The following is a 25,607-nucleotide window of genomic DNA, read 5'->3' on the forward strand; positions in this document are numbered from 1 at the left end:
CACAGAGGTGCAGCATACCCCAAAGAGAATAGATCCAAATAGACGTACTCCAAGACACTTACTAATCCAAATGTCAGAGGTCAAAGAGAAAGAGAGAATCTTGAAAGCAGCAAGAGAAAAGCAATCCATCACCTACAAGGGAAGCCCAATAAGACTATATGCGTAGGTTTCTCAGCAGAAACCGGGGAGGCAAGAAGACAGTGGGATGATATATTTAAATTACTAAAAGAGAAAAACTGCCAATCAAGAATTCTATATCCAGCAAAATTGGCCTTCAAAAAGAGGGAGAAATGAAAACATTTTCAGACAAAAGATCACTGAGAGAATTTGTGACCAAGAGACCAGCACTGTAAGAAATACTAAAGGGAGCACTAGAGACAGATATGAAAAGACAGAAGAGAGAGGTGTGGAGAAGAGTGTAGAAAGGTAGTCTATGAGTAAAGGTAAAAAGAAGAAAAATTAGATATGACATATAAAATCCAAAAGGCAAAATGGTAGAAGAAAGTACTGTCAGTACAGTAATAACACTAAATGTTAATGGATTAAATTCCCCAATCAAAAGACAGACTAGCAGAATGGATTAAAAAACAGGACCCTGGGTGGGCCACGGTGGCTCAGCAGGCAAGAATGCTCACCTGCCATGCCAGAGGACCTGGGTTCGATTCCCGATGCCTGCCCATGTTAAAAAAAACACAGGACCGATCTATATGCTGTCTACAGGAAACACATCTCAGACCCAAGGATAAACATAGGTTGAAAGTGAAAGGCTGGGAAAAGATATTTCATGCAAATAACAACCAGAAAAAAGCAGGAGTAGCTATATTAATATCCAACAAATTAGGCTTCAAATGTAAAACAGTTAAAAGAGACAAAGAAGGATACTATGTATGAGTAAAAGGAACAATTCAGCATGAAGACATAACAATCATAAATATTTATGCACCGAACCAGAATGCTCCAAAATACATGCGGCAAACACTGAAAAGAGAAATAGACACATCTACCATAATAGTTGGAGACTTCAGTTCACCACTCATCAGTGGACAGAACATCTAGACATAGGATCAATAAAGAAGCAGAATTTGAATAATACAATAAGTGAGCTAGACTTAACAGACATTTATAGAACATTACACCCCACAACAGCAGGATATACCTTTTTCTCAAGTGCTCATGGATCATTCTCAAAGATAGACCATATGCTGGGTCACAAAGCAAGTCTCAATAAATTTTAAAAGATTGAAATCATACAAAAACACTTTCTCAGATCATAAAGGAATGAAGTTGGAAATCACTAATAGGCAGAGTGCCATAAAGTTCACAAATATGTGGGGGCTCGAAAACACACTCTTAAACAACCAGTGGGTCAAGGGAGAAATCAGTAAATATCTCGAGGCAAATGAAAATGAAAACACAACATATCAAAAATTATGGGACACAGCAAGGGCAGTGCTAAGGTGGAAATTTATTGCCCTAAATGCCTATATCAAAAAAGAAGAAAGTGCAAAAATTGAGGAATTAACTGTCCACTTGGAAGAACTAGAAAAACAACAGCATAGTAACCTCAAAGCAAGCAAAAGGAAAGAATGGAGATTAGAGCAGAAATAAATGAAATTGAGAACATGAAAACAATTGAGAAAATCAACAAAACCAGAAGCTGGTTCTATGAGAAAATCAATAAGATTGATGGACCCTTAGCAAGATGGACAAAAAGAAGGAGAGAGAGGATGCAAATAAATACGATCAGAAATGGAAGAGGAAACATAACCACCGACCCCACAGAAATAAAGGAAGTAATGACAGGATACTATGAACAACTTTATGCTAATAAATACAGCAATGTGGATGAAATGAACAACTTCCTAGGAAGACATGAACAACCAACTTTGACTCGAGAAGAAATAGATAACCTCAGCAAACCAATCACAAGAGAAGAAATTGAATCAGTCATTGAGAAGCTCCCCAAAAAGAAAAGTCCAGTACCAGATGGCTTTACGTGTGAATTCTACCAAACGTTCCAGGAAGAATTACTACCAATCCTGCTCAAACTCTTCAAAAAAATTATAGAGGAGAGAAAGCTACCTAACTCATTCAATGAAGCCAGCATCACCCTCATAAGAAAGCCAGACAAAGATATTACAAAAAAAGAAAACTACAGACCAATCTGTATAATGAATATAGATGCAAAAATCCTCAACAAAATTCTAGCCAATCGAATCCAGCGACACATTAAAAGAATGTGTTTTCACATCCCAGGTGTGAAGGGATGGTCCAATATAAGGAAGTCAATTAGTGTAATACACCATATCAGCAAATCAAAGCAGAAAAACCACATGATCATCTCGATTGATGTTGACAAAATTCAACATCCTTTCCTGTTGAAAACACTTCAGAGGATAGGAATAGAAGGAAACTTCCTTAAAATGATAAAGGGAATATGTGAAAAACCCACAGCTAATATCATCCTCAATGGGGAAAGGCTGAAAACTTTTCCCTTAAGATCAGGAACAAGAGAAGGATGTCCACTATCACCACTGTTATTCAACATTGTGTTGGAAGTTCTAGCCAGAGCAATTAGACAAGAAAAAGAAATAATAAGGCATCAAAATTGGAAAGGAAGAAGTAAAACTCTCACTGTTTGCAGATGATAGGATACTATATGTCAAAAACCCTGAAAAATCCACAGCAAAACTATTAGAGCTAATAAATGAGTACAGCAAAGTGGCAGGTTACAAGATCAACACTCAAAAATCTGTTGTGTTTCTATACACTAGTAACGAACAATCTGAGTGGGAAATCAAGAAATGAATTCGATTTACAATTGCAACCAAAAGAATAAAATATTTAGGAATAAATTTAACTAAAGAGACAAAAGACCTATACAAAGAAAACTATAAGAAATTGTTAAAAGAAATCACAGAAGACCTAAATAGATGGACGGGCGTACTGTGTTCATGGATTGGAAGACTAAATATAGTTAAGATGTCAGTTCTACTTAAATTGATTTACAGATTCAATGCAATACCAATCAAAATCCCACCAATTTACTTTTCGGAAATAGAAAAACCAATAACCAAATTTATCTGGAAGGGCAGGGTGCCCCAAATAGCTAAAAGTATCCTGATACAAAAAAATGAAGTTGGAGGTCTCACGCTACCTGACTTTAAGGCATATTATGAAACTACAGTGGTCAAAACAGCATATTACTGGCATAAAGATAGATATATTGACCAGTGGAATCGGAGTGTTCAGATATAGACCCTGTCATCTATGGACAATTGATCTTTGATAAGGCAGTCAAACCAACTCACCTGGGACAGAGCAGTCTCTTCAATAAATGGTGCCTAGAGAACTGGATATCTATATGCAAAAGAATGAAAGAGGACCCATTTTTCACAACCTATACAAAAGTTAACTCAAAATGCATCAAAGATCTAAACATTAGGTCTAAGACCATAAAACTGTTAGAAGAAAATGTAGGGAAATATCTTATAAATCTTATACTTGGAGATGGTTTTATAGACTTTACACCCAAAGCAAGAGCACTGAAGAAAGAAATAAATGAATGGGAACTCCTTAGAATTAAACACTTTTGCACATCAAAGAACTTCATCAAGAAAGTAAAAAGACAGCCTACCCAGTGGGAGACAATATTTGGAAACGACATATCAGATAAAGATCTAGTATCCAGAAATTATAAAGAGATTGTTCAACTCAACAACAAAAAGACAGACAACCCAATTACAAAATGGGAAGAAGACTTGAACAGACACTTCTCAGAAGAGGAGATACAAATGACCAACAGACACATGAAGAGATACTCAACATTCCTGGCCATTAGAGAAATGCAAATCGAAACCACAATGAGATATTATTCACACCCACCAGAATGGCCAGTATCAATAAAACAGAAATGACACATGCTGGAGAGGATGTGGACAAATATGTACACTTATGCACTGTTGGTGGGAATGTCAAATGGTGCAACTGCTGTGGAAGGCAGTTTGGCGGTTCCTCAAAAAGCTGAATATAGAATTGCCATATGACCCGACAATACCATTGCTAGGTATCTCCTCAAAGGACATAAGGGCAAGGACACAGACATTTGCACACCAATGGTCATAGTAGCATTATTTACAATTGCAAAGAGGTGGAAACAGCCAAAATGTCCATCAACAGACGAGTGTCTAAACAAACTGGTATATACATACAATGGAATATTATGCAGCTATAAGACAGAGTAAAGTTATGAAGTATGTAACAACATGGATGGACCTTGAGGACATTATGCTGAGTGAGATTAGCCAGAAACAAAAGGACAAATACTGTATGGTCTCACTGATATGAACTGACATTAGTGAAGAAACTTGGAAAATTTCGTTGGTAACAGAGACCTTCAGGAGATAGAAATAGGATAGGATATTAGGTAATTGGAGCTGAAGGGATACAGATTGTGCAACAGGACTGAGTATAAAATCTCTGAGGTGGACAGTACAATACTACCTAACTGTAACACATTTATGTTAAAACATTGAATGAAGCTGCATGTGAGAATGATAGAGTGAGGAGAGCTGGGGGCATTAATGAAATCAGAAAGAAAGATAGACAATAAAGATTGAGATGGTATAATCTAGGAATGCCTAGAGTATATAATGATAGTGACTAAATGTACAAATTTTTTAAATGTTTTATATGAGGGAAAACAATGGAATGTCATTACTGCAGGGTTTTGAAAATAGATGGTAATTCATATTTTAAAATTTCAACTTATGTGTGAGACTAAAGCAAAAAATGTTCATTTGGTACAAATTTGTATTTTGACTAGTGCATTTCCTAATTTAACTTATATAGACAGCTTACACACCACAAGTACGTGGAACCTTGGGTAGGACATGAGATTTTGTTGTTTGTCCAGAGTGATGCCCCTAAGAAACCCAGAGTGATTGATCAGTGAGTGGAAGAGTATTTGCAAAGTCCCCTTTGGGGAATGGTGAGAACGGGGGAAATTTCAACTTCCCCAAGTTGAATTCTTGAAATTCTTACAAACAGTGTGGACAACCAAAGCTATACGCTGAGCCCCCAATCTTGGGGTTTGTTCCTATGAAACTTAACCCCACAAAGGATAGGTCAAGCCTACTTAAAATTAGGCCTAAGAGTCACCCCCAAGAGAGCCTCTTTTGGTTCTCAGATGTGACCTCTCTCTCCAGCCAACATAGCAAGCAAACTCACCACCCTCCCCCTGTCTATGTGGGACATGACTCCAGGGGTGTGGACCTTCCTGGCAGTGTGAAACAGAAATCCTAGAATGAGCTGAGATTCAGCATCAAGGGATTGCGAAAAACGCTAGAATGAGCTGAGATTCGGCATCAAGGGATTGAGAAAACCTTCTCAACCAAAAAGGGGAAGAGTGAAATGAGACAAACTCAATGGCTGAGAGATTCCAGAGTCGAAAGGTTATCCTGGAGGTTATTCTTACGATATATACTTAATAGTAGATATCACCTTGTTATTCAAGGTGTAATGGGGAGGCTGGAGGGAAGTGCCTGAAAGTGTAGAGCTGTGTTCCAGTAGCCATGTTTCTTGATGATGATTGAATAATGATATAGCTTTCACCATGTGACTGTGTGATTGTGGAAAACCGTGTGTCTGCTCCTTTTATCTACCTTGTCAACAGATGAGTAGAACATATGGAATAAAAATAAGTAATAGGGGGAACAAATGTTAAAATAAATTTAGTTTGTAATGCTAGCAATCAGTGAAAGGGAGGGGTAAGGGGTATGGTAGGTATGATTTTTTTTTTCTATTTTCGATTTATTTCTTTTTCTGAATAGATGCAAATGTTCCAAGAAGTGATCATGATGATGAATATGTAACTATGTGATGATATTGTGAATTACTGATTATATATGTAGAATGGAATGATCAAAATAGGAATGTCTCCATTTGCTATGTGTTTTTTTGGTATTTTAAAAAATAAAATTAAAAAAAATTAAAAAGAAAAAAGAAAGACGAGAGAGTTTGGGGTCAGTGTGGAGTGCAGCAGGTGCTCTCTGGCCCTGTGGCCAAAGTGCCGAGCCATCCAGAGCTTGGAAGCTGCTTGAAGACTGCTGGATTCTCCTCTCTGGGGTCCTCTCTCCTGTTGCCTTTGGTGATGAGTTTCAAGTCCACCATCAGGCAAGAGGTCCTTAATTCTCTGCCTGTAAGAGTGGCAGGTCCTGTCTTCTCACTGTCTTCATCTGAGCTGTTCCTCTCCCCCCGCCCCCTCCTTTCAATCCCAGTGCCAGGAAGTGGTTCCTTCAATTATGGCCTTTTTTTCTGTCATCTTTAATTTCTTCCTCTCTTAGTTATTTTCTTCCTGGCATAAATATTTACAGGTCCTCCCCTCTTGTGAAGAACATCACTTGATTCTGCTATGCTTTGTAGATTCCAGTTGGTTTTGAAAGAGTGCTCTGCCTCTTTCACTGTGCTTCCTCATCATGTACTGTCTCTAGCATCTGGCTTCCGGTCTGTCTAATGAAACTGCAAAGAGCAGGCACTCAGCGATTGCTTGGATTATAGGTAGTCTGTTGTTCATGTCCATGAACTGGGATATAGCTGCTCATGTTATTCTAATCCCCCACCCCCCTTTTGAGTGAAAATATCAGGGGTTCATCCATTCACTAATTCCTTCCTTCCACATATATGCATTGACTACTGTGGTGTGACACATGCTGGGGATGCAGTTAAGGGCAGAACAAACATGGTCCTGCCTTCTGGAGCTCTAGGATCTAACACGTGCTAGTACATGTGTGTATATTTACTAGAACTCACAGAAATCATACTCTGGACCATTTCAGGTTAGTTCTAAGGGGAATGTGCTCTGTCTCCAGAACAGACCATCATGCACTGTATGTGGAGGGCTGGCCCTGCCCTGTCCCAGAGGACTAGCCACAGATGAAAAGCCTGGTGGGGAGGGCAGGTGGATAAGGAACCTGGCTTTATTAAGACCATGTGCAGTAGTCTGGGACTGGACACACCAACAGTGACCTCTGTATCCAAAATTACGCTTTGTAATTTTATAGCTTCGTTCACTGAAAGTTCTCTCCTCTTCACAAAGAAAATATCATTTTTGCTTAAGCACAGGTGAAACAAGCTCCACTGAGGTGAGTTACTTCATCAGATTTTGCTGTGTGCCCTCTCTGCCTTTGCCTGATTCCTGTTAAATAAGATTAAATAGACACACTTGTGATGGTTGTTTGAGTTCACGTTTCAGGTGGGTGTGTCTCCATGGACAAAATGGCCTCTGGAGGTATCTTAAGAGTGGAAGCAAAGGAATCTTTTGTGCATAATAAAGAGACTTATTCCATTCTCTGAAACATATTCACAAAGGTAAAACAAATTTTGAGTTTCAGGGAGAAGAAATTTTGTTTTTACAATTCAGTTTAAGGCCAGTTTGCTTCTTGGGTTGTGTTTTTTGAAGCATCCTTTATAAAATGGATTCCAAATGGATCTTAGAGACCTTAAGTTAGCAATTTACTGCATAACGTTTCTTATATTCCACTTCTTCAAAATAGTGAGTTGTGGCATGAAAGTAACATGGCAGAGATTCAAAAAGGAAGTGGCGAAAGTCTTAACGGCTGAATTCATTTAAAGTTTACTAAATATAAACTTACTATATAGAACAATTCCAGTGTTCTGGGAAGGAGAAACCCAAAAAGAACCTTATGGTTAGTGGGTGGAAGCAGTCTTCCCAGCCTAGCATAACTTCTTCAGGGCAGAGTACTCCACTGCAGGAGCCCCCAGTTTCAGGGTTTGTTTCAAACATTGCTGTAGCTACCAGGAAGCACTTGGCTCATTTTTGCCAAGCCAAGAACTTCCCTTCTGATAGTCTGAAGATCCATCCCTTCTTTATTTTATTCCATGATTGTGCATAGATTTATCCTATCGAATGAGTGCATGTTAAATACTTTCATAGAGAATGACATACACTCATACTGCGTCTGCATGCATGAGCGTAAAAAAGGAAATTTAAAATGCTGGCCATGTGAAGCTCTCTGCACATGGAAAGGAAGTTGATCCTTAGCAGTAATCTCTCTTACCTTCTCTGTAGTTTTCCAAGTTAATATTCCTTTGTAGATTAAAAAAGCTGATGACAATAGCCAGTGAAGCCAAGAAAACTAGGAAGAAGCTGGTTTTGAAAGCATGTAAGATTTCATTAATATCAATAAATCTGTCAGGCCCCTTTCCACAAGTAACTACTCTGAGTGTTTAAATTAAATTAACTGCCTCTCTGTTTCCTGCTTAACCTCGTGTGATTCAAATAAAGACTTAATCTGTCATGAAGTTGTTGTGCAAAGCCATTTCTTTCAGCAAATTTTTTATGTGCCATGTAATTATCTTGTCCTATAGGAGTCAAGTATGGCAGTTAGGAAAGCAAGAGATCTTAAATTCATTTTAGATTTTCAGAAGATCGATAGAGTGATTTTTTAGCTACTGAACTCACTCATCTTTTGTAAGGAAAATACTATGTCCATTGTGGGTGAACATAAAGAATGCGTCCACATTCTTAGCATGCTATCAGTCTCTGGCTACAATTAATAGAGCATTACTTATGTACAATAGTCTGCCATTTTACAGAAATTCATTCCTAATATAAGGTGTACTATTTGTTCATTTTTTGGAATAAAAGAATTGTAGAGAATTTAGGGCAAATATCTGCTGTCAAGAGTTTCCTTTAAGTTGATGTGTATTTATAATGTATCTAATTTCCTCACCTTTTATTTCCTTATTAAAAGAAACTTCTAATAGTTAGTAGTATATTTACCCACAGGTATTTTAGGATTAGGATAGAGGTATAGATTTTTGTGCATTTTTAAATGTTTTATCCTATGCGTACCCATGGATAAACGATGTGAGAGGAGTTTACTCTGGGTTCTGGTTTGTTTTAGTGCATATTCTTAAGTCAGTTTTCTTCCAAGAGTACAACACAAATAGTCCTTCAATCATGTGGCACCTCCAAGGGTGCCATACTTCTTGAGCACTTTAAATGGGGCAGAGATGTGGGGATGCCCTGATCTCTGGTCTCCCTGGCCTGCGAAGTACCAAGTACAAGGCAGTGTTTCCTGGGTATTAGAGGCATCTGAGCACCTTCCTGCTCACCTGGAGAAACAAGGACCCTAATCACATGCTGTGGACCCACTGGGTGTGGGGTTGTGCCAGACACCCAAATAAACACGGCTATGGAACAGTGGGTCAGAGACAAACTTCGAGAGCCCATAGCCAGGTCCCGGGCTTGACCATGGACCACTCCACAGTTTACTAGCTGCCCATTCACCTTCTTAACAGCTTGTGTGTCATTTTCATCATCTGTAAAACACTAATGTGACTCCAGTGTCTATATCCTGGGGTTGTTGTGAAAATTCCCATATTTCACTGGGTCTAAGATATCATCAGAACATACCATTGCTGTATGAACTGCAGGGAAAGGACGGCCCGTGGTCTCCCCAGTCAGGCAGGGGTGGTGGCTGCCTGTTGCTGGGTTTTCAGCTTCATCACCTGTGAAACCAGTTTCCTTTGTTAAATTCTGTCCCTGATTTCCTCATCTGACCCAACTGAAACTCAGAGTGGGGTGAACAAGGTCAGAGGACCAAGTGCTGGAAGGTGGACAGGGGAGTAGCTGCAGGGCAGCAGCGCTGTTTGAAGCTCCAGGCATGAGGGCTCCTTCCAGGACCAGAGGAAAATGGGAGAAGGACAAGTCCGCTCCCTGAGGGTGGTGGTTTACTATTGTTGAGTTTCCCCCGGCAGACAGCTTGACGGTGGGTTGGGGAGAAGGGTGGTCAGGGACGGAGACCGTGGCATGAGGGAGAAGAAATGTGCCACTTGTTCCTGGGAGGTATGTGTGAGTGGGCATTGGATAATGGGGCAAAGTGTCCCTCTCAGGTCAGACAGGCGAGAGGTCAAATTAGAAAACCCCACCACTTTCCAGTTTGTCTGAACATGGGCAAATTTCTCAATTTCTCTGAGCCCCAGTTTCCTAAGCTGTAAAATGACACCTAATATCTGCCTTCTTTATTATGAAAATTCATAAAGAAAATTCCTGTCACACAGGTGCTTGGGGTGCTACTCCCTTGCCTAGAATATTAGATCATTCCGATTATCCAGAAGTTTTGGCAGATACTTGTACCATGTTTTAATACTACCTGGCAATATTTGGAAGTATCTCCCCATGATGTCATAGGTGTGTTTGTTTTTTGCCCTACCTCATCTCATTGAAACCCCTGCAAAGAAAAAAATCCCTGGTAAAATACTGACAGATACAGATAAATAGTATTTTGCTGTGCCTAAACATATGCCATACAGAATTTTTCATTTCTGCTAGTAGTGTTTCTCTGTCATGCCATAGCTGAAGGTTTCAACTCCCTATCCTGTGTGTGCGTTGGGGTGGAGGGTGGGCTTGCTTCCCGGTATACTGTTTTCCCTTCATGGACAAGATGATCCTGGGTATATATGTGCCTTTTAGATGCCAACTGCATAACTAGGGTGCTTAATATGGACCTTAGATGTACTAGCGCATCATTGATCATCATTATCTTTCCGTAGTAATAAAGCTTTTGAAACTTTTCTGTATGCAGGTTTTGGTTTGCTTTGCTTCTGCTTTTTAATGAAAATAAATGGAATAAGAATGTCCAGGCCGTGAAATGTTAGTCTTTTCCTCCTTTCCTGTCTGTTCTAAGATCAACAGAGCCCTCATGTTTCCCGCTGAGCTCTGAGTATGGCCACTGGCTGTGCTGGGTAAGCAGCAGGTGCCAGCAGCTGAGGATTGTAGGAGCAAAGGGCTGCTCTGTGCCCTGTAGTGGCTCTTATTCCCCCTGAGTCCTATTGGTTATGTCATTTTAACTTTTCTTGTCGAGAAAAAGGAAATTATTTGGGCCCCACCAGGGCCTGACCCTTCCCCTGCCGCCTCTAATCCTCATCATAAATCCCTTGAAGGAGGGATTATTATCTCCACCTCACAGATAAGGAAATGGACCCAGAGAGGGATGTCTCAGGGGACAGGACGGCAGGGAGGAGAGAGGAGAAGACCAGCTTCCTCTCACTCCAAACCCACCATTGCCTGGCACTCTGGTCCTGGTAAGAGGAACAAGTTGATGACTGAGTTTTCCCTTGTAAGAGGCGCCTGGCCCTGGCACTCCCTGCCCTGCTGCTCACCAGCTCCTTACTAGTTTACTGGGGCAGATGACCTTCCAAACATGTCATACTGAGTATATGTAAAACTTTTTAACTCCAATCCTATTTTAATTCCTGTATTGAGAACTAAATATACTTTTCAAATTATTTTAAAGAATTTTATTCCAAAAATATATACATGTAAACATTTTCCAATCTGGCCATAACTGGTACATTTTAAGGGATCCTTTGACATCACTTCACTCATTTATAAGAATGAGTTCCAAAAGGCCCTTTGTTGTTAGCAGGGCATTTTTTGGTGTAATGCTTAAATAATCAGAACATTCTCAGGAGAACGTGAATAATATCAACCAGAAAAGTCCCCTGCAAATGGCTTTTAAGACTGGTAGGGAGAAAGATGAAACCATGAATACTGGGTAAACCAGCGTTATGTGAAATACTTGTTTCAAGGGTCCATTTGCTTAATGATATGTTGGGGGGTTGCTGTCAGCCCTGGACTTGAATCTTGCTTCCCACACTTCCCAGCCTTGTTCCCCAGGTCCAGTGAATCCACCCCGGGCCTCAGTTTCCTTACCAGTAAAGTGGGTTGTGGTTAGGATTAGATGGCCAGAGTAAGGGAGCACTCAGTTCTTAGGCTCTTATGCCCAAGGCCCACAGGGTGGAGGAGGGGGTTGTGCAGAAGCCGTCAGCTGTCAGCCTGCAGTAGCTTTGAGGTGATGTATGTAATTTCCAAATTCTCTTCAGACATGCCCATACCTGGAACGGACTATTCCTACCTCACCCCACCTGGATACTTGCATGAGGTTTGTTCAGAAAATAATTTCAATCTCATGATAACTGAGATCATCATCCTGCCTGTCACACCAGGCATCAAACCTTTTTCTCTCTCTTTTTTTTTTTTTTAACTTTTTATTGTGTAATATAACATATACATAAAGCAAAGAAAGAAAGTGCAATAGTTTTCAAAACACTCTTCAATAAGTTAGTCACAGGACAGATCCCAGAGTTTGTCATGGGCTACCATACCATCATCTCAGAGTTTTCCTTCTAGCTGCTCCAGAACGTTGGAGGCTAGAAGAAATAAACTTTTTTTTTATCCTCACAATCAAAGCTTTTTTCTTTTTTTGCGAAAAATAACATATATACAAAAAAGGAATAAATTTTAAAGGACAGCACAACAATTAGTTGTAGAGAAGATTTCAGAGTTTTGTGTGGGTTACAGTTCCACAATTTTAGGTTTTTACTTCTAGCTGCTCTAAAATACTAGAGAAATACCATTATAATGATTCAGCAATCGTACTTGTTTATTAAACCCTACCTTCTCAGTACAACTCCATGTATTAGTTAGGGTTCTCTAGAGGAACAGAATCAACAGGAAATATATGTAAATATAAAATTTATAAAAGTGTCTCACGTAATTGTGAGAACATAGCTTCCAAATTCTGTTGGGCAGGCTGTGAAGCTGATGATTCTGATAAAGGGTCTGGATGAACTCCACAGAAAAGGCTTGCCAGCCAAAGAAGGAAGAGAGCCTGTCTATTCTGAATCCTCCTTAAAAGGCTTCCAGTGATTAGATTAAGCATCACTCATTAAAGAAGACACTCCCCCTTGACTGATTACAAATGGAATCAGCTGTGGATGTAGCAATATGATCATGATTTAATTCTGATTTAATTCAGGTACTAACACCTGGCCAAGTTGATGCATGAACCTGACCATGACAGTCCACCCCTTGTCAACTCAGCAGCTATACTCATCACCTTAAACCATACCTAATTTCTAAATAGAAAACAATAAAATACATTTTTTTTCTCACCGAACAATACTCAACTGTCCTGCATATAACTGGAAACACATGGTTCACGTGGTTGTAGTTCATATTTATCATTACCTTCTTCCACTACCCATTCCATGTTCCCTTTACCCTCAGCAAGCACTTCAGCTGGCCATGGTTCTTTGCCTGGTGGAGTGACCCAAACCTTCAGTCCTGAAGTTTCAGAGCCATTGGTAGCCCTGCCTGGATTGGGTTGTTGCAGTTTTCCATTGATTTTAATCACAGGGCATGGTAGTACTAAAAGACGCCCTAGGGGATCTCCTATGTTCCAGGAAAACTCCTCTTTACCTCCATTGTGTAGTTGCAGTCCTATTTCCCCCTGAAAGTCAGGGTCAGTTACCCCAGCCAGTAATGTAATCTTCTTGGCTTGTTGATCCAAGGGCATGAGTAGCCCAAAGTGACCAGATGGCAGTCTTAGATTCTAGTTCAGTGGAATTGTTGTTGTTTCTCCTGGTGGAAGCACTTCACCTTTTGGAACTATAACCTGTAGACCAGCAGAGCTCAGGGTCGCAGAAACAGGAAACAAAAATTTTCCTAGTGGATCACTAGGGGTAATAGTGGTACCACTCCCATTTTCACCCCTTGATTTCTGGACCCAGGGATCCTGGCTATGGGAGGAACAGCACCATACAGCGGACACTGATTCAGAGCATATACAGCTTCTTGGAGAACATTATCCCAGCCCTTCAAGGTATTGCCACCTATTTGGCACCATAATTGAGTTTTCAAAAGGCCATTCCACCATTATATCAATCCAGTTGCTTCTGGATGATAGGGAACATGGTAAGACCAGAGAATTCCATAAGCCTGTGCCCATTCCTGCACCTCATTTCCTGTGAAGTGTGTTCCCTGATCAGAAGCAGTGCTGTGTGGAATACCATAACGATAGATAAGGCATTCTGTAAGCCCACGGATGGTAGTTTTGGCAGAAGCATTGCATGCAGGGAAAGCAAACCCATATCCAGAGTATGTGTCTATTTCAGTTAGAACAAATCACGGCCCCTTCCATGAAGGGAGTGATACAGTGTAATCAACCTGCCACCAGGTAGCCAGCTGGTCACCTTGGGAAACGGTGCCATATCGGGGGTTGAGTGTGGATTTCTGTTGCTGGGCACTCAGCAGTGGCTGTAGCCAGGTCAGCCTTGGTGAGTGGAAGTCCATGTTGCTGAGCCCATGCATAACCTTCATCCCTACCACCACGGCCACTTTGTTCATGAGCCCATTGGGCAATGACAGGAGTTGCTGGGGAAAAGAGGCTGACTGGTATCCACAGAATGGGTCATCTTATACCCTTGATTATTAAAACTTTCCTCTGCTGAAGTCACCCTCTGGTGCACATTCACATGGAACACAAATATCTTCATATTTTTAGCCCACTCAGAAAGGTCTATTCCACATACCTCTTCCCCAGACCTCTTTGTCACCAGTTTTCCAATTATGGTCTTTCCAAGTCCCTGACCATCCAGCCAAACCCTGTCTCTTCTGAATCCTCCTTTAAAGACTTCCAGTGATTAGATTAAACATCACTCATTAAAGAAGACATTCCCCTTGGCTGATTACAAATGGAATCAGCTGTGGATTTAGCCAACGTGATCATGATTTAATTCTAAGAAATGTCCTCATAGCAAAAGACAGGCCAGCACTTGCCCAACCAGACAAGCAGGTGCCACCACTGGCCAAGTTGACACATGAATGTGACCATGACACTCCATATCATCTTTGATCTTTCTCCTACTCTTCAGGGGTATTTGGGCTATGCCCATTCTAACTTTCATGTTGGAAGGGGCTGTTAATAATATGGGGTAGGGAGATGGAACTAGCTGATGTTCTGGAGAGGCTGACCCCTCTAAGGTTTCAGAACTTATCTGGTCTAGACCCATCTGGAGGTTGTAGGTTTCTGTAAAGTTACTCTAGTACATGAAACCTTTGTAGAATCTTATATATTGCCCTAGGTGTTCTTTAGGATTGGCTGGAATGGTTTTGGTTGGGGTTTGGTAAGTTATGATAGGCAGCAGTGTTAACTGAAGCTTACATAAGAGGGACCTCCAGAGTAGCCTCTCAACTCTATTTGAACGCTGTCAGCCACTGATATCTAATTTGTTACACTTCTTTTCCCCCTTTTTGTCAGGATGGTATTGTTGATCCCATAGTGTCAGGGCCAGATGCATCACAAGAGTCATCTCCCATGCTGCCAGAGAGAATTTTACCCCTGGATGTCATGTCCCACATAGGGGAGGACTGTGATTTCACTTGCAGAGTTGGGCCCAGAGAGAGGGAGGCCACAAGTGAGCAACAAAAGAGGTCCTCCAGAGGTGACTCTTAGGCATGCCTATAGGTAGGCTAAGCTTCACTCCTACATAAGCTTCACAGGAGCTACCTCAAGATTACGGGCTTGGCCGATTGGTTTAGGTGTCCCCAGAGCGTGACACAGCATCAGGGGTTTCCTGGTGGTAAAGCTTAACAGTTCCATGTTTTCTTCTCCCATCCCTCAGGGAACTCTGCCAACACTTTTTATCTGTTTAATATATTGTAGGATGTATCTAGGGATTACGTCGAGCTATACTGGATTAAAGGTCCTCATTCCAAATCTGGGCTCCCTATGTTTTGATCGTCTAAATGAGCTATCCAGATAGGCATCAAACCTGTCTTTATTTATTTTTCTCTTTAAACTTGAAAATATTTGGTAGCACAGTATATTCTTCCTTCCCTGAAACATTTACATAAGTATGTTTTTCCTACCAAAAAAAGGGCATTCTCTTACATAACCGCAGCACAAACATCAAAATCAGGACTTTAACATTGATACATGATTGTCTTCTAATCCTCAGACCCTATAATGGCCTGTGTACTAAAAAGATGTACTTTGAAATCATGTGTGGCATTCGTTGTTTCATCTGTTTCGTCCCCTTGAGCCTGGAACAGTTCCTCGGGCTTGCCTTGACTTTTGTGACCTGACACTGTGGGCGATTACAGACCTGCTGTCTTGGGCAGGACATCTCCTTTGGGTTTGCCTCATGCTTGGTCCCAGTCAGGCCCAGGAGGCATGTGCTCGGCAGGAATGTCCCAGGAGAGAGGCCCGTTCTTCTCATCACACCCACTCAGGTGGCCCCTGAGTTTAATTGTCCCACTACACCTGATATTCGTTCCAATTCCTGGATTGCCGTGTGTCTGCCAGGCTTCTCCACTGTCACACCACCTTTTCCCTTTGTAATTCTTGCCTACTTTGGGCACAGATCCTTTGAACTTACAAGAAATACCCTGCTTCTTACCTGATTTTATTTATTAGTTTCAGTGTAGGCTGTGATTTCCTGCTGCAGTCAGTGGGCTGCATTCTTTGCTATCCATGTTGACTCTGAAGCTCAGGTTGTCCCTAAGTTGGCCAGCAGGAGCCTCTTCAAGCTGGTGCCTGTGTCCTGGCATTGCCAGGTGCTTCGTGGGTACTTCTATCCCCAGGTTCATACAGTCACTGCCTGAGCTCTGAAATCAGCCAGTTCTCCTAAGAGCCCTGGTTCCTTTTAGAGAATGCTGTGTGTGTGTGAGTGTACATGCACATTTACGTCTGTCTCTCTTGAAAACCATGAGGTCACACCAGGATCTCCAATGCCAGTCCAGTGCCACAAGGTTTATTCCGGTTTTCTCCTTTGCTGTATTTGTAACTCTCTTCTCCAAAGTTGGAATCTGGGCTCCCCTCACCCTCACTGATTACACCTCCTGGATGGCTGGAACCAGCCCATCTTGGTGGCTTTGCCCTCCCCTCCACTTCACTTCAGGGACACCCTCCTTGTCCCGCTCAGGCTCTGACCTCAGGGCCAAGCTGGCACTTAGCAGGGGTGTTCCCAGCTGCCGCTGCAGGCTCTGCTCCACACTCACCCTCACAGGGGAGATGTCCACCCTGCCCAGCTTTTAGGCTGAATTGTTTGAGAAGCATCCTGTTTCTCAAGCAGGACCTCAAACTTCCTTTGTGAGCCTTCTTGGAAGACCTTAATCCTGCTTTTTACTTCAGTGAAGGCCTCCCACCTGCCCTCCAGCCCCACCCCATGAACCCACCCTAGCAGTTTCCTCCCAAGCCCTAGCTCTCTAGCATGCCCCCCCCCCCCCCCCTCCGTGAACCCACCGCAGCAGTTTCTCTGATGCCCCAGCTCTCTGGCATACCTGTTTACTGGAAGGACTCGCTGGCAGAGTCATTTATCAAGAATTAAGATGGAGTAGGTTTCAGAGTATTTTCCATGCTTATTTCCACTTAACTTTCAGCTCTTTAAAAACTCTGGGTACTTTATAACCATTGTAGTTATTATTTCTTTGTTCTCAAGAAAAAGTATGAAAACAGATGAGCACAGAATTACCAATAAATAGAAATATGTGTAAAAAGAGACAGCAGCTTATCTTTGTTTGGACTTAGCCCTTTAACTTGTACTTTGGGGTTTTATCATAAAGAAACGTATCATAGTGAAAGACACAAAACTGGAACTCTCCCCTCTCATCATAAAACTGAGAGAAAAAGTGAAGCAGCACCATTTGTAACATGTGTGAGCATGGCCAGGACCGGGCGGCAGGAGGTCCCAAGTTCAGCAGCCTACAGCACAATAATGGAACAGACTGCTTGGCCGGGAAACACTTAACTTCTAAGGTCATCTCTTCTTGTCTTATCTTTTGGTTTGATTTATGGAAATGAGGAGTACCACCAACACTCTGTGTTGCTGTCCTGTGGGGCTCCCTGCATGGCTGGTTTATACTCATGCCCGTGTCTCCGGGTCCTTCTGCAGAATACATACACCAATGCAGACAAGCTGCTGGAGGCGGCGGAACAGCTGGCGCAGACCGGGGAGTGTGACCCTGAGGAGATTTATCAGGCCGCACATCAGCTTGAAGACCGGATACAGGATTTTGTTCGGCGTGTGGAGCAACGGAAGATCTTACTGGACATGTCGGTGTCATTCCACACGCATGTGAAGGAGGTAAGGTGTCGGCTGATGTGCAAGAAGGTGGCCAAAGTGGCCCCAGAGTACCAAGCATTTTGGGGTGGGCTGGGGAGCACATGGATTTTCTGTGCTGGCCTTTGCCCAAGGTGGGAGGGTTGGCCTGTCAGAAGAGGACCCACGAGGGTGGGGAGGCAGGAGAGTGGTATGGACTAGGTGGCCAGTGGATCAAAGAGAGACCGAGGGAATGAACCCCAGCTTGTCCACCTTAGCCTCAGTATGGGGCCCACAGGCTGGGCCGGGCCGTGGGGTTTCCTGTCCGTTGTCAGCCTGACGTGTGGCTACAGACCCGATTGGCTTGTGATTATATCACAGTACATTCTTACTCTCAGATAGAAGTAGAGGCTGAATTTTACATGCTATTGAGTTTAGATGGAAGTGTAGACTAAAGAATTACTGAAGCTACTACAGTTTTCATAATATTAGTGCTAATGTGATAGATGTTCTTACTAACAAATTTAGTAAATAGCCAGTGATAAAGGATAATGTACTATTTGGTGGGTGAAAAATAGTACTAATTATACCTTGTCATACATATTCTTATGTTTGTGGCAGAAATCATATAAAATTGTGTTAAAGAAAGTGTTACGTAGCTTTTGAGGAAAAAAAACAAAATTTACAACAAAAGTCACCGTTTTCAAAAATGACTGCATATTGAGTAGGCATGTTAACCTACTGCATCTTATTTCTGCCTTGGACAATGCTAAGGAAAAAAATTCTCTACCTCACAATGGACTGGAATTGCAGTACAATTCCTTACAGATTGGAAATGAGGGACTGCTCAGGGTTAAGGCATGATTAAGTCTGGGAAAACTTCCCAAATTGGGACAGGTAGAAGGATCTGGGGAGCGTAAAAGCACTGGAGAAAATAAGGGAAAGGAAGGTCTGGCTTTCCTCATTTAAAGGCAGCAAAATTGAGGGGACCATGAATCCATGTCAAGGAAAGGAATGGCATGGGACTGTGAATCCATGTTAAGGAAGGAATCTCACTACCTGTTCTGGGATTTGGACAGCTACTCCTCAGTCTGACCATTTGGGATTTGAAAGTTTGGCCCACATGCAAACCATGTTCCCTTGCATTCTGCAACTCTGCAGATGTGGAAAGAGAGTATGGAGAATCTTGAGCAAGCAACAGGAGCCCAGAGTTTTCAGTTCTGCACCACCTCCAGCCAGTGGCACCTGTGCTCCCATTTTCTGGATTGTGCTTTATCACCCTGAGAAACAGAAATAGAAAATTAATACCAGGCACTTCCTCCCCTGCTCTTAATATTGCCTTAATTACAGATGACCTTAAAATATTTCCAGAGAGGATACTTTTTTCCGAGGAGACTGGAGACAGTTTCCACATCACTGGACTGTAAGTTCCTCCCTCATCTGGAGTCCAGTAGTGACTCAGCATGACCCCTCTGGTCTCTTTGCCGGCTCCTTTTCCCCACCCTCCTTGCAATACTGCTGCCGGAGTTATTTTTCTGCAATGTAACTTTGACAAGGTCACTCCTCTGCTTTTGAACTAGCCTGCTTCATGTTCCTGGGGCAGGGCCTAAAAGCCCTCAACATCTTTCCTGATCTGGTCCACATTTGTCCTTCCAGCTGCCTCTTGTACTGTATTCCCGTTTTCCAAGCCCCTTGACACAGCGTCCAGGTTTCTGGTTCTTAGCTGTGCAGCTTCCCTTCAGTTCCCCTTGCTAAAGAGTTTGCTGTTCTCCCCACACACTGGGTAGAGCAGAGCTCTCCTCACATGCACCTTTTGTAGCACCTGTCATTGGCCTGTGAAAATTGTGCCTTGCTCCTTCCTGTTAGCAAGCTAGCTTCTCTTTGTTTTCTGCATTTTACCCTCTCGCTGAGAGGAGTGAAAGAGGGGTAAAGGTGTTCTGTCTGAAAAAGCAGATTGTACCTGAGTCCAGTTCATTAAACAGTGGCATGGGACAGAAGAAAGGGGAGCACAGATCCTGTACTTCCCTGAGGGCGGAGAGTATGGTGGGCTGAGATGTCCAGCCGGTCGGTTCCTCTTTCAGGGCTGCAGGAGCTCTGAAGCACTGGGCCTCTTTGATGCTGCAGGGGGCGGGGGGGGGGGGGGGGCGGTGAGGAGGGAGGGCTGGCAGGCTGTTGGCTGGGTTCACTGAGGAATTGAGAGACAGGGAACAGAGCAGCAGGCCCTCATATCGGTAGAACATTCTAGAACAGAGATTTGTGTATAAAGCAAAATTTTCTGTTTAACAGGCACAGACCTAATGTTCAGCTGCATAGCAGTTGGAGGCCAAAATTTAACTTTCCATCAAGACTAAAATGGCTCTCTCCAAGAAGCAGTATTTATAGTTTAGATCACCTTTTCAACTTTGCTATGATTTTGAAAAAACAAGCACTAAATGAAAACCAGGAAGAAAGTGTTTTGCAAAAGCTTTCTTTGGGTTTATTTGTTTTTGTTACATCAGCAACATGTCTAAGAAAAGAACCTTATAGTAGAAGCATTCCAATTAGCAAACCATGAGTCTGTCTCGTCAGCTGGCTTGGAAATTATTTACAAATAAAGTCCTTTTGACTTTAATTGACAAACTATAGAAGCCTCTGCTATGTATGAGTTTGTAGACTGAGGCTTTAAGGTTTAAGTGGTTCACTTTTACAAGATGAGAGTTTTTGGTACACATTCTTTTCTCTTCCTGTGAAAGCCCATCACAGTAGCAGAGAAAGTGGCACTTTTACTTAAAGGAGTGCGGCAGGGGAGGGGGGGTGTTCATGGCGTCAACAGGACACGCATGTGCAGATGCATGTGACTCAGAGGCCAGGTGTAGGGAGGCCGCCCAGTACTTCCCCTCCATGTGCCTGGACTTCACTTGTAGCCCCTGCCATCTCCTAAAGTAGGACTTTATTTGTAAATAATTTCCAAGCCAGCTGACGAGACAGACTCATGGTTTGCTAATTGGAATGGTTCTACTATAAGGTTCTTTTCTTAGAAATGTTGCTGATGTAACAAAAACAAATAAACCCAAAGAAAGCTTTTGCAAAACACTTTCTTCCTGGTTTTCATTTAGTGCTTGCTTTTTCAAAACCATTTCTTGACCAGCCCCAGAATCTCCCTCAGTTTCCTTTCTCTGTGCTGAACAAATGCCTTAAAGTAAAATCCTAAGGAATATTTGTTCAACTTTATGACCGCAAGAATGGTTTCTTCATCTGTCCTGTTTTGAAATTGATTATTGTTTGAAAGCTCATATTTATGCATAACAAATTAGTTTAAAATGAAATTAAAAGTGAGACAAGGGCCATGAGGAGGAAATTAGGCTAATTCTGATAATTTACTAAATATTTAAATAGAGCAAATGAAGGAAAAAAATCTCTAAAAGATTTAGATTATCTGACTCAGTTCTTCCCAAGCAGATTATACAATTTACATAGGGGAAGCTAGAAACAGCAGCTTGTCTTTTTCATTTGGGCAAACATGGGAGCCTTTTTCGAAGTTAACTGTCAAAGCCTTCCCCAACATAGAAGTTAACCTTCTTCCCTCCCAGATGTTCCTACAGTGGTTTTATTTCTCACGTTCTCCAGAGCATAGTTAGTAACCTCTCTTTTTTTGCAATAAATGTGTGGCCCTCTGATGAGCAAGGAATGCAAAGTGATCTCATCACTGCTAACTTCCAGAAGGTTCCAGGTCAAGATGATTTCCGTGTGATGCTAACCAGGAATTCTCTTTAAGAATCATACCTGAAGGAGGTTAGCAGTTTAGGTCTCACCACAAACCAAGCAATGAGATTCCACAAACTGAGACCTCTTGACTTGGAAACTCTCAGCTCCAGAGATCAGAATATAGTATACTTGTTCCTGAGAAGAGAGAAAAGAGGAAATATTTTCACACAGGACAAATATTTTATATTCTGAGGCTGGATGTGGAAGTGAATGACAGAGATTTCAGCCTCAATTTTTACCCTCCAAAATGCAGATTTAGTAGTGCTCCAGGCCCTTTTCCCATTTTTTTTTTCCTTTAAGAAGAATTCATGAAATGCTTCACCACCTTTTAGAAGGCTCAAAGACTGATGCTCTGTTCTATATATTTTTTAAATTAAGTATTTAAAAGGGATGCTGACTGGCCCAGCATAAATTTAGATTTTGTTTTGGAGTGTTTTTAAATCCTCCTGCTTTTTGTCCTCTTTCACTCCTCAATCTCAGTTCACTTCAGTGTTATTTGTAGCCTTTTTATTCACATCCATTCTGATTATAATTCTCCCAGAATTTTTCCTTTGCTACCTTCCCCCCTTTCCTTTCGAAGGCACATTTTCACTGTTTATTCATTCACTCACTCATGTACTCACACATTCATTCCAAAGAATTTTCCAAGCAACTGTAACATGCAAGTGGAGTGATATAAAAATACATGGCCACAGGAAAAGCATACTTCTGCCTTTAGATGTAGCACATATTTTGGACACTTTGACTTAAAGTTTCTTGAAGACCAGGTCCTTGTTTCCTTTTCTCTATAGCCCCAATAGTTAGCCTACCTCTTACAATTAGCCAGATACTCAATAAACATTTGTGGAGTAAATGATGTCTATTTCTAGCACATCATTCTGGGATTTAATGATAGAGGGACATATTTCCATTTTCAAATACAACAAAAATGTTATTATTTTTATCCATTCATATTCATTTAACCTCACTCTCAAAATTAGATCCCGAGTTAGTTGATAATTAACTCTGAAATTTAGAGTTTATTTGAGGCGACCAGGTGGTGGCATTGAGTTCTCAGCCAGAGTTTATTTCTGGAGTTGAATCAGTGACTTTGCATTGTTTATTTGTTCACTTGATTCCCCAGAAGCCATGGTGTCCCAGGAAAGATCCTTGCCATTTGAATTAGGCTGTCATTCTTGCTGGGTTTAATAAAAACAAAAAAACTTCTTCATGCTGCTTCAGCAAACTTACACACTGAACTGGGACAAGTTTTGGGTTTGGATAATGCTTGGGCAAAGAGGAACCTTTCACTTTATTGAAAGGTCAAAAATAAAGGCCTCCCAACCACCTGGAAGTTTTTTTGTTTGTTTGTTTTGTTTATTTTGTCATAGCATGCCCTCTGGCTTCATTTCCATGCCTAGCAGTTATGCATGCAGACTTCTTTCTTTATGCTCAGCTTCCCATGGGGAGAGCTGGGAGAAACCATCATATTCTTGTATTTCGGTCACACTTCCATTCACTTACAAGCAATGGAAGTGTGGCTCTAATCCCTTCCTGGGCCTGAGTGCTGAGCTCTCAAAGCTGCCCCTCCTCCAGTCTGCACAGTTTGCTCAGGAATGTGTTGAAAGTATCTAGCACATTCTCAATCAGTGGTTAATAGGCCCAGGTTTCTTGTCTCTTCTTCTCCTTGTGGCACTGGAGAACCAACTGGGTATCTGATGCTTAAATTCAAGGTACATAGCACTCACTGCTTGGACCAGCTGCCATGTAACAGAGTTTCTAATTATTGGTCATTCCAAGGCAGACCTTCTCTGGGGTCTTTCCAGGCATCTGTCTGATGCCTTCCCTTTTTTTCACCTCTCTTCATTTCTATTTCTTCTCATATATTGCCCCAAAGATATACGTGATACCTCTAAATACATTCCTCAGCTTTTTTTTAACAATTTATTTTGAAATAATTATATATTCTTAGGAAGTTGCTAAACAACAACAACATACAGTGAGGCCCCATTCACCCTTCACCCAGCCTCCCCCAGTGGTAACATTTTGCATAACCACAGTGCGCTAACAAAACGAGGATTGATTTTGGGACAAAGTTCTGTGATGCTTACCATATGTAACTAGTGTAACCACCATAACTTTCAGCATTCGGCACTGTTTCATTTTAAAGGCTCCCTCAGGCTCCATCCTGCCCCTCATCTCAAACCCTGGGCAAGCACTAATCTGTTCCCAATCTCTAGAAATTTATTATTTCTAAAATATCATGTAAATGGAAACCTATAGAGATTAACTTTTATTAACTCAGCATAATTCCGTGGAGATTCATCCACTTTGTAGTATGTTTCAGTTTTTTCCTTTTTATTGCTGAGCAGTATTCCATGGCATGGATGTGCCCAGTTTGTTTAACCATTCACCCAGTGGGGTTTTTGACTGCTACAAAAAGAGAAGCTGTGAACAATCGTGTACAGGTTTTTGTGTGAACATAAGCTTCCATTTCTCTGGAAAAATGCCAGAGAGTGCAATTGCTGTGTCATGTGGCAAATATATGTTCACTTTTTTTTTTTTAACTTTTTTTATTGTATAGAAAACATGTATACAAGCAAAGAAAGGGTCATAAGTGAATGAAAGCAAGAGGGAACTAAGGGCCTCAGTGCCCCAGCTACCACATCATCAGCCCTTGTATGAGTATTAGATTTGACTTTGGGCCTTTCTGTGCTACCTGCTGGTTTAATATTCTGTCATTGTACTCAGTAGAGTCTGGTTTAACATGCTGATTAAGAGAAAGAAATAGGTGGTCTTCCCCTGGGTGGGAATAGCTTCAAAAGCAGATCTAGTCACTTACGTGTTCTTTCTATGAAAACATAATCTTTAAATTAGTTAAGAAAATGTGGTGTGACATTGTGCTTCTTTCACTAGCTGGGTGATCTGGGATGAGTTACTTTGTAGTGCCTCAGCTTTCTCAGCTACAAAATTGGAATAACAAAATATGCCAGGACAATGGAATAATAAAATGAGATTATGAATGTAAAACTCTTAATGTCAAGCTTATCTTATAGTACCTCCAATAAATGTCATTTTTTGTTCCCCATCCCCATTGTAAGTTATTTAATATAGACAAAGTGATGAAGATTTACATTTAAGATGTAAATATCTAGGCACAGTCTAATAATGTCCTTATTTTTCTATGATCAGCAATAACTGCTTAATCTAATTCCAGTTGTCTTTCTGAGAACCTCATTCCAACTCTTTCCTTAATATTAAAATTAAAAGCCTTTCATGGGCTGTACACCTCTTTCGACTCAGAGTAGCTGTTAGTGGCGATTCCATGCTGTGGTTCTATTTGCAGTGGCAGAATTTACTTTTGTATGCGTTACTAAATATCTTTGCCAAAGCAGCAGAATAAAGTATTTTTTTTCACCAAATAAATACATGTAAAACAATTGTGTTAGCGAGCGGGACAAGAGTGATTCTGTGATATTATAAAAAAGAAGTCCTTTTGCAACAATAATTTAATTCATGTAAGGCATTGTTTCCTATAGAATGATTTTTAAATGTGGTTTAAATTCTTGACTTTTCTATGTTCTGAAACTGGACTGATATTTTCAGGTAAAGAAAATTTTTTTTTATTTATCAGAGAAGTTCGAATGAAGCGCAGAAAATTGTAGGGTAGTCTATATTCACTTAGTGGATGATTGCTGAATCAGTTAACAATGTACTACATTATCTTCATTTGTAATTCGGTGTTGCAGAAGAGATTGAAAATATAGAACCTTGTGCTGACCCCATATTTTATAGTTTCTTGTTGAGAGTGGAAAATGTCTTTGTTTATAGATGGGACTCAGTGTAATAAAAAACAGAAGCACTTCAAAAGAAGGTCAGGAAATGCAATGTTGTAGGTCTTAAAAGGTCCAACTAAAAATGCATGTATGACATATGTAGTCTTATTTACTTGTTAGATTTATTTTTAATGTATT

The 25,607-nt window shown here is 41.2% G+C and overlaps 1 protein-coding gene across 3 annotated transcripts in view; it reads left to right on the forward strand.

Moving 5' to 3' along the window:
- The window catches only part of TRIO (trio Rho guanine nucleotide exchange factor), a 466,986-nt gene that overhangs the window by 273,497 nt on the left and 167,882 nt on the right, over positions 1 to 25,607 (forward strand). For all 3 annotated transcript variants that reach the window (XM_077116861.1, XM_077116863.1, XM_077116862.1), the window contains exon 11: positions 17,764 to 17,955. In XM_077116861.1, the coding sequence (XP_076972976.1) occupies positions 17,764 to 17,955 (192 nt within the window). The remainder of the gene's footprint in view (positions 1 to 17,763; positions 17,956 to 25,607) is intronic.

The sequence above is a fragment of the Tamandua tetradactyla genome, chromosome 9 (assembly GCF_023851605.1).
Source record: "Tamandua tetradactyla isolate mTamTet1 chromosome 9, mTamTet1.pri, whole genome shotgun sequence".
Taxonomy (NCBI): domain Eukaryota; kingdom Metazoa; phylum Chordata; class Mammalia; order Pilosa; family Myrmecophagidae; genus Tamandua; species Tamandua tetradactyla.